The sequence below is a fragment of the Pseudophryne corroboree genome, chromosome 10, assembly GCF_028390025.1.
Source record: "Pseudophryne corroboree isolate aPseCor3 chromosome 10, aPseCor3.hap2, whole genome shotgun sequence".
NCBI classification, from domain to species: Eukaryota; Metazoa; Chordata; class Amphibia; order Anura; family Myobatrachidae; genus Pseudophryne; species Pseudophryne corroboree.
The window spans coordinates 284677987-284696441 of NC_086453.1; the positions used below are offsets into that span (position 1 = coordinate 284677987).

At 47.6% G+C, this 18455-nt stretch overlaps 1 protein-coding gene across 2 annotated transcripts in view; it reads right to left on the reverse strand.

The window, feature by feature from the left end:
- TRIM28 (tripartite motif containing 28) overlaps positions 1 to 18455 on the reverse strand; it is a 108372-nt gene that overhangs the window by 17727 nt on the left and 72190 nt on the right. The window contains exons 6-14 of one of the 2 annotated variants that reach the window (XM_063943326.1): positions 7520 to 7634; positions 6863 to 7009; positions 6665 to 6779; positions 5778 to 5845; positions 5530 to 5554; positions 5403 to 5445; positions 5127 to 5319; positions 4744 to 5039; positions 3902 to 4010 (exon numbers count right to left, since the gene is read on the reverse strand). In XM_063943326.1, coding sequence (XP_063799396.1) covers positions 3902 to 4010; positions 4744 to 5039; positions 5127 to 5319; positions 5403 to 5445; positions 5530 to 5554; positions 5778 to 5845; positions 6665 to 6779; positions 6863 to 7009; positions 7520 to 7634 — 1111 coding nt within the window. Of the gene's footprint in view, positions 1 to 3901; positions 4011 to 4743; positions 5040 to 5126; positions 5320 to 5402; positions 5446 to 5529; positions 5555 to 5669; positions 5846 to 6664; positions 6780 to 6862; positions 7010 to 7519; positions 7635 to 18455 lie in introns of both variants that reach the window. The other variant, XM_063943325.1, reaches the window with a different exon arrangement.

An 18455-nucleotide genomic window follows, 5' to 3' on the forward strand; every position in this document is an offset into this window, starting at 1 on the left:
GAAGAGTATTTTTCACACCTCTTGCATGCAGGTTCTGCTTTTTGTCTCTACTTGATGAGGCGTTGTCAGACTGTACCTGGATCGCGTGATCCCTGAGCAGAGGAGAGGCCTGAAGCAGAAAGTTCCAGAATGTTGATCGGAAGGAGAGCCTCGTGGGCTGACCACCTGCCCTGGAACTGTGCCCCTTAGGTGACCGCTCCCCATCCTCGTAGACTTGCATCCGTCAATGAGGAGGGTCCAATCCAGAGTCTCGAAACTTCGGCCCGCTAGGAGATTGTAGGACTGTAGCCACCACAGGAGGGAAATCCTGGCCTGAGGCGACTGCTTAATCAGCCGGTGCATCTGGAGATGCAATCCGGACCACTTGCTCAGGAGATCCAATTGAAATGTACTGGCATGGAACTTACCGTACTGGATCGCCTCGTATGAGGAAACAATTTTTACCAGCAATCTTATGCAAAGATGGATGGACACTCTAGTATGCCGGAGCACCATGCAGACAATCTCCTGAAGTGTTTTTGCCTTGTCCTCTGGCAGAAACACCTTCTGGGGCACAGTATCCACCAACATCCCCAGGAAAAGGAGCCTCTGAGTTGGCTCCAGGTGGGACTTCTGTAAGTTGAGGATCCACCCATGGTCCGAAAGATGGATGGTGTGGTCGATATAGAGCAACAAAAGCTCCCTGGATCGTGCCTTTAACAGAAGATCGTCCAGATAAGGGACCACATTGACCCCCAGGACCCGGAGTTGGAACATCGCCATCACCTTTGTGAATACCCACAGGGCTGTGGACAGGCCGAAGTGTAGTGCCTGGAATTGGAAGGGATTGTTTAGGAGGGCAAACCGCAGGTACGCCTGATGAGGCGGCCAAATTGGAATATGGAGATAGGCATCCTTGATATCCAAGGAGACCATAAATTCCTGTTCTTCCAGGCCCGCAATCACTGCTCGCAGGGACTCCATCTTAAACACCTTCAAGTAAGGCTTCAAGGTCTGACCAAACCGTCCGGTTTCGGCACCACAAACAGGATTGAGTAAAACCCTGTGCCGCATTGCGGTAGTCGTACTGGACAATGATGCGGGACTGAACCAACTTTTGGATTGCCTGTTGGAACTTAACTTGCATATCCTCCAAAGCTGGTAAGCTTGATTTGAATAATCATTGGAGTGTGTGGGTGTGTACCTTCATGCTGAGGCCTTAGTGGAATTAGAACCGGTGAACTGTTCCAGAGAACTGGTGCTTGCAGGTTTTCTGGACTTGCCTCTGGTGCATCTAGCCGCATTGGAGGGACATCTGGCTTTAGATCAAAATCTGTATTACCGATAGGACTGGACAGACGGCCCAGGATAGGAGCATCTCGCCGGCGGGGCCCCAGAGAGGAGAAACGTGGATTCCCAGCCGTAACTTTGGAAATCCAATTCGACCCCAAAAAGCCATTCCCCCGAAAAGGGGAGTTTTTCCACGCTACGTTTGGATTCTGTGTCCGCAATCCACTGACGCAACCACAAGGCCCTGCGCGCCGACACTGCCATAACAGAAGCCTGAGCATTAATGTTCCCCATCTCCTTGAGCAAATCACAAAGGACACTGGTAGTGTCCTGAATGTGCTTCAGGAGGGTCACTGTAGTAACTAAGCGCATATCTCCCGAGAGGCGCCCTGAATTCGAGTGGCCCAAGAATGAATAGCATGGGTCAACCAGCAACGACCGATCTTTACGATATACCGGCTGCTGTGTATATAGATTTTAGGGTAGTCTCAATCTTCCTATCCCCTGGGTCCTTCATGGTAAAGAAGCCCGGGGCGGGTAGCACCACTTTTTAGACAGGTAAGATACAGAGACCTCCATCCCAGGGGGGTTCCTCCTAAAATGGTCTACCTTCAGGAGCAAATGGGAAAATACACAAAAAATTTTTTGGACACTTGGAATTTTTTGTCTGGATTTTTCCAGGCCTGTTTGAATAAGTCATCTAACTCTGTAAAATCAGGGAAAGTGACAAGAGGCTTGTTTTGTACAAAGAAAAACGACTGCTGTGATGCAGCGTCCTCTAGAGGGAGCTGTAACACATCCTTTATAGCCAAAATGAGGTATTCAATACCCTGAGCAGCATCAGGATCCCCACTAATGGGGTTCAGGTCATCCCCCATCATCTGTATCCGATAGAATCCACGCTTCTGGGGACCTGCATCTGCCCTAGCAGCTAAATCTGCAACAGCTGCTTGTAGTAGCTGAGTTTTCTGCACATGAGCATTGAGCTGGGATAACATAGCTGACAGTTTTTAGAGGCCCTAACCAGTGGGGCTCTGGACCCTCTCCCCCAGCCCTTCACTGATTTGTGAAGATTGACTACATTGTTCACAGGAAACAGTAATTCTATAAGGGAGATAATCTAGTGTGACATACTGCACAGCTTGTGTTTACTCATATTCACAGTAAGCACAATAACATAGTTATATTGCAAGCCTGCCCTACTGTATGTGAGAGGAGACACAGAAGAGAACACCAGCACATCCTGAGCTGCACAGCCCCAGTGAGTAACACTAACAATTATTGTCCTAGATGGGATCAGGATAGTGTACACAAGCAGCTCTCCCCCTTTGCTACACCCTGTACCACATTTCCAGCGTGGAATCAGGAAGCGCTGTCCGTGCTGCAGTAAGCAGAGGAAGGCGCCAAAATGCCTCAGGTCCCGCTCTGAGGTAGCTCCGCCCCCTCCTATGGTGCCAGTTACATACATAGATTATACTGGCAAATCTCCTTTTATGCTTAAAACATCACACAAGTGCTAGTCAAGCTCTTTTGTGCCAGTTATACACAGGATGGGGGGGATCTTAGCGGGACCCCCCCCAGGAGGGTCCCGTATGCCACACCTGTAGTCAGCCACACTTTGGACTGGGGACCTCCCTAGCGGGGCCCCCGGTTTGTACTCACCACCAATGTCACCTTCAGGCAGCACTAGGGGTGCGCGGCGTGCTGCAGCTGTGACAGCCAAGGCACAGTGCTGCGCTGAACAACCCCTTAGGACGGTGGTCCCGCAGCGGGGAAATTGCTCTGCACCTCGTAAGGCCAGTGACCGCCCCCACCTACAGATGCGTCCACTTACATCTTTGCTTTTTAACAAATTTGGCACAGCATGCAGCTGTTTTTCACAAGTAGCGAGTGGATAAATGTTAACATTTTTGTTTGCCATAATAGAGTATGTATAAAGTAACATATTAAAGAAGAAAATTAAGAAAAATGACAAGGCATAGCTAAATCTCTGAGTCTATGGCATGCAAAACTGTGTCATACATGGTGGGATATAGCAAAGGTGTATGTGGACATATCTGTAACTCACATGGTGCAGGTATGCTGTTGCCCAGACAGCATGCCGAAAATAAGATTTAAAAGAAATTGAAGAAAACTCTGGAGCTGCAGAGATGTGCATCCTCTCCTGAGGGCACTTTTTTCTAAACTGCCTGTGGGAGGGGGCATAAAGGGGAGGAGCCAGCACACCCAGCTGAAGAAATTTAAAGTGCATTAGCTCCTTTGGACCCTGTCTATACCCCATCGTACTAGTTTCCCCCAATATCCCTTATGGATGCTAGAGAATTATCCATTTGTTCTTACTGCTTTAAAAGCGGGCAATTAGCACCCAACATTTAACGTGGGATAACCCATCCACATCATTTTAATGCAACTTTAGTGTTGCACTGCATGGGTTTCCTTCTCTTTATACCATCTAGTAAACACTTGCACATGTCTGGTGTAAAGCCTATAGGAACACAACTGCTACACATAAAACAGAAGCAGGAGACAATACTGCAAGTAAGGACAAGTCTGTCACACTGTATTCCTGAAAATCCAAATTGGCTATCTGTGTAACCTGTGAGCTACATACTGAAATCAACAGCAAACAAACCTTCTGGTCAGTCGAGGAGAGGTTTGTGGGATTGGCATCCACTAGTGGAATAATCTCACTCTGGTCATGCTTTGAAATGTCCTGACAGAGCATACACTTCCACTCCCCACTAAAATAAAAATAGAAAAGTTAGACATTCTATTTGGGACTGTAAACTACTCGCACCCTATCTGTTCTGCATTATAAAGAATACACCTATAAGTGCATTGACTTTTTTACACAATCACAAGGACTTCAGCAGACTACACATCAATAGTAAAAAAAATTTTGATAAACACAAATCTGAAATTAGAAATCCTATGAAGTGTCAGCTTAAAAAACTAGAGGCGTGAAATCAGAAAGGCTACATCAGGAAATCTGTTGGGTACATCACAGAAATAGAACATACTCTCTGCTGCCACCACAAGACGTGCTCTACCTGCTCCGCCCCCCTACAATCAATGGTTATTAATATCACACGAGAGTTTATGTCAGCAATTTCCAAAAATATCACTCAAAATACCCATACAAAAGTTACTAAAATTTACAACGTTATTGGAATTAAAGGTCCGAGAGTACAGAAATACATTAACATTTTATACAATGTATAATGGTTAGCATTACTGCCTCACAGCACTGAGGTCATGGGTTCGATTACCACCACGGCCCTGACCGTGGAGTTTGTGTATTCCTCCCGTGCTTAAGTGGGCGTCCAGCGGTTACTAAGGTTTCCTCCCACAACCAAAAACACACTAGTAGGTTAATAGGCTCCCGACAAAAATTAACCCTAAGGTGTACATGTGTATAGGGCAGACTAGACAGGCAAGTGGTTTAAATCTGGGCCAAGTTCCACCAAATTCTACCTTGAGATCTCCAGGATAGCAGGCAAGTGGCAGTCTCTATGGAAGCTGGTTTTACACTGGTTGCAGGCGAGTAGGGTTCCTTCTTTCTGGCACACCTTACAGCGAGAAGCAGTGCCAGTTTCTGGAAAACCACCAGCACTAGATCCCTGGAAATCGGAGGAAACACCATCGCTGGCTGCACTTGGTGGGCGGATGACAGGTGGCAAACTTTCTGGCAGACCATCAGGACGACCGTATGTTTTATCCTCTGTGGAAACATTTGTGGGGATACTGATGCCCGTTTCCATGGCTTCCTCCTGGCAGGGAAATTGCTGTTAGCACTACAGCACTAACAAACCTTGATTTGAGAGAGGCATAGCAGATATACCCCACCCATTGATTACCTTCACAATAGGTTCCCCTGCTGCATTTCCCCTCTCAATCACAATTAAATTATAGTCCTCATTGGTGTTTCCGGGGAAAACTTTGAAGACTGGCGGCTGTGTGTCTGGATTAAGATCCACATCCAATCGTTCCAGGCTGACACGAGGAACTTTCTTCAATAGTTCATTTACATCACCGTCTGAGCTGCGTCCTCTTTGAGAATATGTAAGAGAAATTACATTAAAGCTCAGAACAGACATGTAGTATGATGTGAAGAGTTACATTTGCAAGTGTACCTTTTATGACCCGCTACAGCTTCCAACCCTGAAGATTCACCCTCTGAAAAGAGGAAAAGAAAATTGTTCACGCACAAAGCTCATCTCAACATGGCAGGACAAAGCAAAACTTCAGTTTATAGCATACCTGCCCCATCATAGTCATCCATTGCCTGTAAATACAAAAGAGGGAAACATCAAGAGTGAATCCTAAAGAAAGTCACATCGCGCGCATTTAAGTCTGAGCGTGACCAGTACGAGGAGAGAACCGTGACCGCCAGACTGCACCTGCTGCATGAAGTTCCCAGGACCGCCAGCAGCTGCCCTTCCTTGAGAAACACCAGATCGTGATCGATTCTGTACCATTGGGTTAAAGTTGGTGAGCGGTGTCAGTACCTGACTGGAGTTTAAAGATGCAGATCCTGAAGATGGCAGAACACCAGTTTTATCAGATATGATTTTACCTGGAAATAAAAAGCAACCATTATTGAAAAATATTGCAAAGACTTGCTGCCTAGACACACCCAAAAGAGATGAAGGGCATGTGCTCACTTCAGTTCTGAGAAGTAATTGTTGAAAGAGCCAGAGATCAATGAAGTACTGCTGGTGCAGTGAGCACAGTTCTAGCAAAGGATGAACAAAGGGAAGTGGAGCATGTTCTGTTTTCTCTATGTCCCTAATCTAGTATTAAAATATAAAAATAGACCATTACATAATGCAGAGAGCACAGGACCTTTTTCAACTGGCCAGAAGATGGGATAAGTTTTATAAACCGTAAGTAATTCTACAGAACTTAATAGTCTCTTTGGTTAAATATTGATGATTTAAAACAAACACACACTTAAGCCAAAAATGCAAGTTACTAAATATAGTTCCTAGTAAGCTCAAGCAAACAAAGAAAACACAAGTGGTTGTACAAAGTGGTGACCTTGTCATAATTGTATCCTAGAAATAACCCCACTACTGATCAATGAGACCACATTCATGTTACGGTCCACCTTCAGACTGAGGAGCCTGTACATGCCTAGTGCCCTTTGCATAGAACAATTACGCTGTTTTCCATGGATGCTTCCCAGGCATGTGTTGCTATGACCATGAGGGGCTCTTTATTGTAAGCTCTGCTGCGCTAGCTAAGCACAGACTTAAGTAACACCCAGTAGATCACGCCAAAGGATGTATACAAGTCAGCAAACTTGCACACATTCTCCTGTAAGGGTTTCTGTATAGTTAAACAGCTGAGATTTGGGAAAGTAGGGGAGGGTGCAAACTGTAAAAATTCTTACCAAAGAACTCTGCATGTTTTGTCCAGGTATCCGAATCCCACTGAAACCTCAAGTCTCCTAATGGCTCAACAGGGTCTACTACAACTTTCAGAGCACGGTGGAGCTGGAAATAAATCTGAGACAACAGGTATCTGTTAGTTACATGAAGCATTAATTATAGAGAAGGAGAAAAAAAAAAAAGCCTTAAGATATTTATACCAGTTTCTTGGAAAGCAGCAACGCAGTATTATTGTCACTTTCTAGGGCCCACGTGGCGAAGCGGAGTATGTGTTCCTGGTGTTTCTGTAGCTTAGTCATAGTCCAGTGCTGTTTCTCTAGTTTATCCTGATGTCCCTCTGTCACTTTCTAAACAAAACATTCAAATTAAAAAAATAATAACTCACATGACTCTAAAATAAATCTTGTATTCCATAAACAAACCACACACTGCAACAAAACCTTACAACTCCGTAAACCAGGCCTGTCCAACCTGTGGCCCAACAGTTGTTCTGAAACTACAAGTCCCAGCATGCCCTGCCAGAGTCTTGCTATTAGGGCATAGGTTCCCAACTCTATTCTCAGGACCCCAGTCAGTCAACATTTTCCAGGTAACCCAGCAGGTTTATTAATTACTCACCGACAAATTTAAAAAAAATCCACAGGTGGAACTAATCATTTCACTTGTGATTCTGTGAGGAGACCTGAAAACCATGCACTGTCTGGGGTCCTGAGGACAGAATTTGAGAACCTGTGTATTAGGTAGTACTATAAGTGTGGCAGGACATGCTGGTATGTGTAGTTTAACAACTGCTGGACAGGTCTGCATAAATCCTTAGCCCTTACAAGTACATCTGGGTGTAGAAATTTCAGACAAACCTGCATATCATTTACTAGCAATTTGCCTCGCTTGTTAAGCTCCTTCATAATTTGGAGGATGGCCATCTTCACATCTACTTGTAGTTTCTTTTGTACATCAATCACCTGGCGAATCCTGAAAGTCAAGGAGCACAAATGAAACATTTAACATGCATGCACAGAAATCCATTTAAGTAACATTTTAAGGCATCGCCCTCTTCGGTTTAGAAATGCTAGTAAGCCGGCAAATGTGTGGCCAGGCATCCTGAGTGCACTTGCAGCTCCTCAAACTCCCTGTAAACGGATAGGTAGAATGGAAAGGACACTTTCAGAAACTAAGGAATACATATGGCGATATGGACGTTTGGAAAATATCCATTTACTTGACACAATATGGGGAAAATACGAGTATTACATCAGCCCCAATGTGGGAAGTGTTTTTTCTGTGTGGAGTATTTCATTGTCTGGTGATTACTAAACAGACAATTACTAATTTGGCCTATACTTTGAAATTGAGGACAATTTTAATCTAGGTCACCCCCGCATTAGGTGCCATAACTTATTTTTTTCGATAGCGCAGTTTAATATTGTCTGTAAAAAAAAAAATAAGATTTTACTTACCGATAAATCTATTTCTCGTAGTCCGTAGTGGATGCTGGGACTCCGTCAGGACCATGGGGATTAGCGGCTCCGCAGGAGACAGGGCACAAAAATAAAAGCTTTAGGACTAGGTGGTGTGCACTGGCTCCTCCCCCTATGACCCTCCTCCAAGCCTCAGTTAGGATACTGTGCCCGGACGAGCGTACACAATAAGGAAGGATTTTGAATCCCGGGTAAGACTCATACCAGCCACACCAATCACACCGTACAACCTGTGATCTGAACCCAGTTAACAGTATGACAAACCGATTTTTTTGTAACAATAACTATGTACAAGTATTGCAGACAATCCGCACTTGGGATGGGCGCCCAGCATCCACTACGGACTACGAGAAATAGATTTATCGGTAAGTAAAATCTTATTTTCTCTGACGTCCTAGTGGATGCTGGGACTCCGTCAGGACCATGGGGATTATACCAAAGCTCCCAAACGGGCGGGAGAGTGCGGATGACTCTGCAGCACCGAATGAGAGAACTCCAGGTCCTCTTTAGCCAGGGTATCAAATTTGTAGAATTTTACAAACGTGTTCTCCCCCGACCACGTAGCTGCTCGGCAGAGTTGTAATGCCGAGACCCCTCGGGCAGCCGCCCAAGATGAGCCCACCTTCCTTGTGGAATGGGCCTTGATAGATTTAGGCTGTGGCAGGCCTGCCACAGAATGTGCAAGCTGAATTGTGCTACAAATCCAACGAGCAATCGTCTGCTTAGAAGCAGGAGCACCCAGCTTGTTGGGTGCATACAGTATAAACAGCGAGTCAGATTTTCTGACTCCAGCCGTCCTTGAAATATATATTTTCAATGCCCTGACAACGTCCAGCAACTTGGAATCCTCCAAATCGCTAGTAGCCGCAGGCACCACAATAGGCTGGTTCAGGTGAAACGCTGAAACCACCTTAGGCAGAAACTGAGGACGCGTCCGCAGTTCTGCCCTGTCCGAATGGAAAATCAGATATGGGCTTTTATACGATAAAGCCGCCAATTCTGACACTCTCCTGGCTGAAGCCAGGGCCAGTAGCATGGTTACTTTCCATGTAAGATATTTCAAATCCACCGATTTGAGTGGCTCAAACCAATGGGATTTGAGAAAATCCAAAACTACATTAAGATCCCACGGAGCCACTGGGGGCACAACCGGGGGCTGTATATGTAGTACTCCTTTTACAAAAGTCTGGACTTCAGGAACTGAAGCCAATTCTTTCTGGAAGAAAATCGACAGGGCCGAAATTTGAACCTTAATGGACCCTAATTTGAGGCCCATAGACAATCCTGTTTGCAGGAAATGTAGGAATCGACCCAGTTGAAATTCCTCCGTCGGGGCCTTCCTGGCCTCACACCACGCAACATATTTTCTCCAAATGCGGTGATAATGTTGTGCAGTCACCTCCTTCCTGGCTTTTACCAGGGTAGGGATGACCTCTTCCGGAATGCCTTTTTCCCTTAGAATTCGGCGTTCAACCGCCATGCCGTCAAACGCAGCCGCGGTAAGTCTTGGAATAGACACGGTCCCTGCTGAAGCAGGTCCCGTCTTAGAGGTAGAGGCCACGGATCTTCCGTGAGCATCTCCTGAAGTTCCGGGTACCAAGTTCTTCTTGGCCAATCCGGAGCCACGAGTATCGTTCTTACTCCTCTTTGCCGTATAATTCTCAGTACTTTTGGTATGAGAGGCAGAGGAGGAAACACATACACTGACTGGAACACCCACGGTGTTACCAGAGCGTCCACAGCTATTGCCTGAGGGTCTCTTGACCTGGCGCAATACCTGTCCAGTTTTTTGTTGAGGCGGGACGCCATCATATCCACCTTTGGTTTTTCCCAACGGTTCACAATCATGTGGAAGACTTCTGGATGAAGTCCCCACTCTCCCGGGTGTAGATCGTGTCTGCTGAGGAAGTCCGCTTCCCAGTTGTCCACTCCCGGAATGAACACTGCTGACAGTGCTATCACATGATCTTCCGCCCAGCGAAGAATCCTTGCAGCTTCTGCCATTGCCCTCCTGCTTCTTGTGCCGCCCTGTCTGTTTACGTGGGCGACTGCCGTGATGTTGTCCGACTGGATCAACACCGGCTGACCCTGAAGCAGGGGTTTTGCCAGGCTTAGAGCATTGTAAATCGCTCTTAGCTCCAGTATATTTATGTGAAGAGACATCTCCAGGCTTGACCACACTCCCTGGAAGTTTCTTCCCTGTGTGACCGCTCCCCAGCCTCTCAGACTGGCATCCGTGGTCACCAGGACCCAGTCCTGTATGCCGAATCTGCGGCCCTCTAACAGATGAGCACTCTGCAACCACCACAGAAGAGACACCCTTGTCCGTGGAGACAAAGTTATCCGCTGATGCATCTGCAGATGCGATCCGGACCATTTGTCCAGCAGATCCCACTGAAAAATTTGTGCGTGGAATCTGCCGAATGGAATCGCTTCGTAAGAAGCCACCATTTTTCCCAGGACTCTTGTGCATTGATGTACAGACACTTTTCCTGGTTTTAGGAGGTTCCTGACAAGTTCTGATAACTCCCTGGCTTTCTCCTCCGGAAGAAACACCTTTTTCTGAACCGTGTCCAGAATCATTCCCAGGAACAGCAGACGTGTCGTCGGGGTCAATTGAGATTTTGGAAAATTCAGAATCCACCCGTGCTGTTGCAGCACTACTTGGGTTACTGCTACTACGTCCTCCAGCTGTTCTCTGGACCTTGCCCTTATCAGGAGATCGTCCAAGTAAGGGATAATTAATACGCCTTTTCTTCGTAGAAGTAACATCATTTCGGCCATTACCTTGGTAAAGAGCCGAGGTGCCGTGGACAATCCAAACGGCAGCGTCTGAAACTGATAATGACCGTTTTGCACCACGAACCTGAGGTACCCTTGATGTGAAGGGCAAATTGGGACATGCAGGTAAGCATCCTTGATGTCCAGGGACACCATAAAGTCCCCTTCTTCCAGATTCGCTGTCACTGCTCTGAGTGACTCCATCTTGAACTTGAATTTTTGTATGTACAGGTTCAAAGATTTCAGATTTAGAATAGGTCTTACCGAGCCGTCCGGCTTCGGTACCACAAATAGTGTGGAATAATACCCCTTTCCCTGTTGTAGGAGGGGTACCTTGACTATCACCTGCTGAGAATACAGCTTGTGAATGGCTTCCAATACCGTCGCCCTGTCTGAGGGAGACGTTGGCAGAGCAGACTTTAGGAACCGGCGAGGGGGAGACTTCTCGAATTCCAACCTGTAACCCTGAGATACTACCTGCAGGATCCAGGGGTCCACCTGAGTGAGCGAGCCCACTGTGCGCTGAAATTCTTGAGTCGACCCCCCACCGCCCCCGAGTCCGCTTGTAAAGCCCCAACGTCATGCTGAGGGCTTTGCAGAAGCCGGGGAGGGCTTCTGCTCCTGGGAGGGAGCTGCTTGGTGCACTCTCTTACCCTTTCCTTTGCCTCGGGGCAGATATGACTGTCCTTTTGCCCGCTTGTTCTTATAGGAACGAAAGGACTGCGGCTGAAAAGACGGTGTCTTTTTCTGTTGGGAGGGGACCTGAGGTAAAAAGGTGGATTTCCCGGCTGTTGCCGTGGCCACCAAATCCGATAGACCGACCCCAAATAATCCCTCCCCTTTATACGGCAATACTTCCATATGCCGTTTGGAATCCGCATCACCTGACCACTGTCGCGTCCATAAACTTCTTCTGGCAGATATGGACATCGCACTTACTCTCGATGCCAGAGTGCAAATATCCCTCTGAGCATCTCGCATATAAAGAAAAGCATCCTTTAATTGCTCTATAGTCAATAAAATACTGTCCCTATCCAGGGTATCAATATTTTCAGTCAGGGAATCCGACCAAACCACCCCAGCACTGCACATCCATGCTGAGGCGATGGCTGGTCGCAGTATAACACCAGTATGAGTGTATATACTTTTCAGGGTAGTTTCCAGCCTCCTATCAGCTGGATCCTTGAGGGCGGCCGTTTCAGGAGACGGTAACGCCACTTGTTTTGATAAGCGTGTGAGTGCCTTATCCACCCTAGGGGGTGTTTCCCAGCGCGCCCTAACCTCTGGCGGGAAAGGATATAATGCCAATAACTTCTTTGAAATTAGCAGTTTTCTATCAGGGTTAACCCACGCTTCATCACACACTTCATTCAATTCCTCCGATTCAGGAAAAACTACAGGTAGTTTTTTCAGACCCCACATAATACCCCTTTTTGTGGTACTTGCAGTATCAGAGATATGCAAAGCCTCCTTCATTGCCGTGATCATATAACGTGTGGCCCTACTGGAAAATACGTTTGTTTCTTCACCGTCGACACTAGATTCGGTGTCTGGGTCTGTGTCGACCGACTGAGGTAAAGGGCGTTTAACAGCCCCTGACGGTGTCTGAGACGCCTGGACAGGTACTAACTGGTTTGCCGGCCGTCTCATGTCGTCAACTGATTTTTGTAACGTGCTGACATTATCACGTAATTCCATAAACAAAGCCATCCATTCCGGTGTCGACTCCCTAAGGGGTGACATCACCATTACCGGCAATTGCTCCGCCTCCACACCAACATCGTCCTCATACATGTCGACACACACGTACCGACACAGCAGACACACAGGGAATGCTCTTATCGAAGACAGGACCCCACTAGCCCTTTGGGGAGACAGAGGGAGAGTTTGCCAGCACACACCCAAGCGCTATAAATATATAGGAACAACCCTACAGAAGTGTTGTTTCCTTTATAGCAGCTTAATATATCAATATCGCCAAAAAAGTGCCCCCCCTCTCTGTTTTTTTTACCCTGTTTCTGTAGTGCAGTGCAGGGGAGAGTCCTGGGAGCCTTCCTCGCAGTGGAGCTGTGCAGGAAAATGGCGCTGTGTGCTGAGGAGATAGGCCCCGCCCCCTATTTCGGCGGGCTCTTCTCCCGGTGTTTGTGAGACCTGGCAGGGGTTAAATACATCCATATAGCCCCAGGGGCTATATGCAATGTATTTTTAGCCAGAACAAGGTATTATCATTGCTGCCCAGGGCGCCCCCCCCCAGCGCCCTGCACCCTCAGTGACCGCTGGTGTGAAGTGTGCTGACAACAATGGCGCACAGCTGCAGTGCTGTGCGCTACCTCATGAAGACTGAAAAGTCTTCTGCCGCCGGTTTCTGGACCTCTTCACTTTTCGGCATCTGCAAGGGGGTCGGCGGCGCGGCTCCGGGACCGGACTCCATGGCTGGGCCTGTGTTCGATCCCTCTGGAGCTAATGGTGTCCAGTAGCCTAAGAAGCCAATCCATCCTGCACGCAGGTGAGTTCACTTCTTCTCCCCTAAGTCCCTCGTTGCAGTGAGCCTGTTGCCAGCAGGACTCACTGAAAATAAAAAACCTAATAACTTTTTCTAAGCAGCTCTTTAGGAGAGCCACCTAGATTGCACCCTGCTCGGACGGGCTCAAAAACCTAACTGAGGCTTGGAGGAGGGTCATAGGGGGAGGAGCCAGTGCACACCTAGTCCTAAAGCTTTTATTTTTGTGCCCGTCTCCTGCGGAGCCGCTAATCCCCATGGTCCTGACGGAGTCCCAGCATCCACTAGGACGTCAGAGAAATAATAATAAGTACCACATCATTTAAAGAAGGGACTGCCCCTGAAGTAATGGAAAAGGGATGGGGGGAAATCTACTAGAGGGGTTATTGTCTGGTGCACACAAGGCTTCCCCTTCAATGGCTGCACCTAGTTCGAAAGACACTTCCTCTTTCAAAACAACTGTGCCACATGTTTTGCAGGCACCAGAAGAAGTTAAGATGGGACTTGGTACCTTACACGGCTTCCTAGTATCTGTGGGCCCTTTGCTGCATACAAGTGGGACTCTTCAACTGCAAATTTGATGTATATGGGAACGAGGATCATCACTTCTTCACAGAGAAGGGATCAAACACATGCATATAAAATACACCAGTGGATACGAGCTCACAAATAAACTAAAAATCCTCCAACTGGTGGGCAGACTCCTGGGTAGCAGCAATAGAAAACAGAAAAGGGAAATAAAAGATTTTACTCACCGGTAAATCTATTTCTCGTAGTCCGTAGTGGATGCTGGGAACTCCGTAAGGACCATGGGGAATAGACGGGCTCCGCAGGAGACTGGGCACTCTAAAAGAAAGATTAGGTACTATCTGGTGTGCACTGGCTCCTCCCTCTATGCCCCTCCTCCAGACCTCAGTTAGGATACTGTGCCCGGAAGAGCTGACACAATAAGGAAGGATTTTGAATCCCGGGTAAGACATACCAGCCACACCAATCACACCGTATAACTCGTGATACTATACCCAGTTAACAGTATGAAATATAACAGCCTCAACAGATGGCTCAACAATAACCCTTTAGTTAAGCAATAACTATATACAAGTATTGCAGACAATCCGCACTTGGGATGGGCGCCCAGCATCCACTACGGACTACGAGAAATAGATTTACCGGTGAGTAAAATCTTATTTTCTGACGTCCTAGTGGATGCTGGGAACTCCGTAAGGACCATGGGGATTATACCAAAGCTCCCAAACTGGCGGGAGAGTGCGGATGACTCTGCAGCACCGAATGAGAGAACTCAAGGTCCTCCTCAGCCAGGGTATCAAATTTGTAGAATTTAGCAAACGTGTTTGCCCCTGACCAAGTTGCAGCTCGGCAAAGTTGTAAAGCAGAGACCCCTCGGGCAGCCGCCCAAGATGAGCCCACTTTCCTTGTGGAATGGGCTTTTACTGATTAAGGATGCGGCAATCCAGCCGCAGAATGCGCCAGCTGAATTGTGCTACAAATCCAGCGAGCAATAGTCTGCTCAGAAGCACCTAGTTTGTTGGGTGCCTACAGGATAAAAAGCGATTCAGTTTTCCTGACTCCAGCCGTCCTGGAAACATAAATTTTCAAGGCCCTGACTACGTCCAGTAACTTGGAATCTTCCAAGCCCCTAGTAGCCGCAGGCACTACAATAGGTTGGTTCAAGTGAAAAGCCGATACCACCTTAGGGAGAAACTGAGGACGAGTCCTCAATTCTGCCCTATCCATATGGAAAATCAGATAAGGGCTTTTACATGACAAAGCCGCCAACTCTGACACACGCCTGGCCGAAGCCAAGGCCAATAACATGACCACTTTTTTCCACGGGAGATATTTCAGATCCACAGTTTTAAGTGGCTCAAACCAATGTGATTTCAGGAAACTCAACACCACGTTGATATCCCAAGGTGCCAAAGGAGGCACAAAAGGGGCTGAATATGTAGCACTCCCTTTACAAATGTCTGAACTTCAGGCAGTGAAGCCAGTTCTTTCTGGAAGAAAATCGACAGAGCCGAAATCTGGACCTTAATGGAACCCAATTTTTAGGCCCATAGTCACTCCCGACTGTAGGAAGTGCAGAAAACGACCCAGCTGAAATTCCTCTGTAGGGGCCTTCCTGGCCTCACACCACGCAACATATTTTCGCCAAATACGGTGATAATGGTTTGCGGTTACTTCTTTCCTGGCTTTTATCAGCGTAGGAATGACTTCCTCCGGAATGCCCTTTTCCTTTAGGATCCGGAATTCAACCGCCATGCCGTCAAACGCAGCCGCGGGAAGTCTTGGAACAGACAGGGCCCCTGCTGTAACAGATCCTGTCTGAGCGGTAGAGGCCATGGGTCCTCTGATATCATTTCTTGAAGTTCTGGGTACCAAGCTCTTCTTGGCCAATCCGGAACCACGAGTATCGTTCTTACTCCTCGCCTTCTTATTATTCTCAGTACCTTTGGTATGAGAGGCAGAGTAGGGAACACATAAACCGACTGGTACACCCACGGTGTCACTAGAGCGTCCACAGCTATCGCCCGAGGGTCCCTTGACCTGGCGCAATATCTCTTTAGCTTTTTGATGAGGCGGGACGCCATCATGTCCACCTGTGTGTAGGTCGTGTCTGCTGAGGAAGTCTGCTTCCCAGTTGTCCACTCCCGGAATGAACACTGCTGACAGTGCTAAGACGTGATTTTCCGCCCATCGGAGAATCCTTGTGGCTTCTGCCACGCCATCCTGCTTCTTGTGCCGCCCTGTCGGTTTACATGGGCGACTGCCGTGATGTTGTCTGATTGGATCAGTACCGGCTGGTTTTGAAGCAGAGGTCTTGCCCGACTTAGGGCATTGTAAATGGCCCTCAGTTCCAGAATATTTATGTGTAGGGACGACTCCTGACTTGACCAAAGTCCTTGGAAATTTTTTCCCTGTGTGACTGCCCCCCAGCCTCGAAGGCTGGCATCCGTGATCACCAGGACCCAATCCTGTATGCCGAATCTGCGGCCCTCTAGAAGATGAGCACTCTGCAGCCACCACAGCAGAGACACCCTGGTCCTTGGAGACAGGGTTATCAGCCGATGCATCTGAAGATGCGATCCCGTCCAAGAGGTCCCACTGAAAAGTTCTTGCATGGAACCTGCCGAATGGAACTGCTTCGTAGGAAGCTACCATTTTTTCCAGGACTCGCATGCAGTGATGCACCGACACCTGTTTTGGTTTCAGGAGGCCTCTGACTAGAGATGACAGCTCCTTGGCTTTCTCCTGCGGGAGAAACACTTTTTTCTGTTCTGTGTCCAGAACCATCCCCAGGAACAGTAGATGCGTTGTAGGAACCAGCTGCGACTTTGGAATATTCAGAATCCAGCCGTGCTGTTGTAGCACTTCCAGAGATAGTGCAACTCTGACAAACAACTGCTCCCTGGACCTCGCCTTTATAAGGAGATTGTCCAAATACTGGATAATTCTTTCGGCCATTACCTTGGTAAATACCCTCGGTGCCGGGGACAGACCAACGGCAACGTCTGGAATTGGTAATGACAATTCTGTACCACAATTTTGAGGTACTCCTGGTGAGGAGGGTAAATAGGGACATGCAGGTAAGCATCCTTGATGTCCAGTGATACCCTGAAATTCTCCAGGCTTGCAATAATCGCCCTGAGCGATTCCATTTTGAACTTGAACCTTCGTATATAAGTGTTCAAGGATTTCAATTTTAGAATGGGTCTCACCGAACAGTCTGGTTTCGGTACCACAACATTTTTGGAATAGTAACCCCGGCCTTGTTGAAGGAGGGGTACCTTGATTTCACCTGCTGGAAGTACAGCTTGTGAATTGCCGCCAGTACTAACTCCCTATATCCGAGGGCAGCAGGCAAGGCTGATGTGAGGTAACGGCGAGGGGGAGTCGCCTCGAACTCCAGCTTGTATCCCTGTGATACTACTTGCAGAACCCAGTGATTCACCTGTGGGCAAGCCCACTGGTCCCTGAAGTTCCCGAGACGCGCCCCCACCGCACCTGTCTGTGGAGCCCCAGCGTCATGCTGTGGACTCGGAGGAAGCGGGGGAGGATTTTTGATCCTGGGAACTGGCTGTCTGTGCAGCTTTTTCCTTCTTCCCTTGTGCAGAAAGGAAGCGCCTTTGGCCCCCTTGCTTTTCTGAAGCCGAAAGGACTGTACCCGATAATACAGTGCTTTCTTAGGGTGTGAGGAAACCTGAGGTAGAAATTTTTCTTCCCAGCTGTTGCTGTGGATACAAGGTCCCAGAGACCATCCCCAAACAATTCCTCACCCTTATAAGGCATAATCTCCATGTGCCTTTTAAAGTCAACATCACCTGTCCACTGCCGGGTCTCTAATACCCTCCTGGCAGAATGGACCTTGCATTAATTCTGGACGCCAGCCGGCAAATATCCCTCTGTGCATCCCTCATATATAAGACTACGTCTTTAATATTGCTCTATGTTAGCACCATATTCTCCCTGTCTAGGGTATTAATATTATCTGACAGGGTATCAGACCCTGCTGCAGCAGCACTATTCATGCTGAGGCAATTGCAGGTCTCAGTATAATACCTGAGTGTGTATATACAGACTTCAGGATAGCCTCCTGCTTTTTATCAGCAGGCTCCTTCAAAGTGGCCGTATCCTAAGACGGCAGTGCCACCTTTTATGACAACCGTGTGAGCGCCTTATCCACCCTAGGGGATATCTCCCAACGTGACCTATCCTCTGGCGGGAAAGGGTACGCCAGCAGTAATTTTTTTTTAAATTACCAGTTTCTTATCGGGGGAACCCACGCTTCTTCACACACTTCATTCACTCATCTGATGGGGGAACAAAACACCGGCTGCTTTTTCTCCCCAAACATAAAACCCCTTTTATGTGGTACTTGGGTTGTCAGAAATGTGTAACAATTTTTATTGCCGAGATCATGCAACGGATGTTCCTAGTGGATTGTGTATATGTCTCAACCTCGTCAACACTGGAGTCAGACTCCGTGTCGACATCTGTGTCTGCCATCTGAGG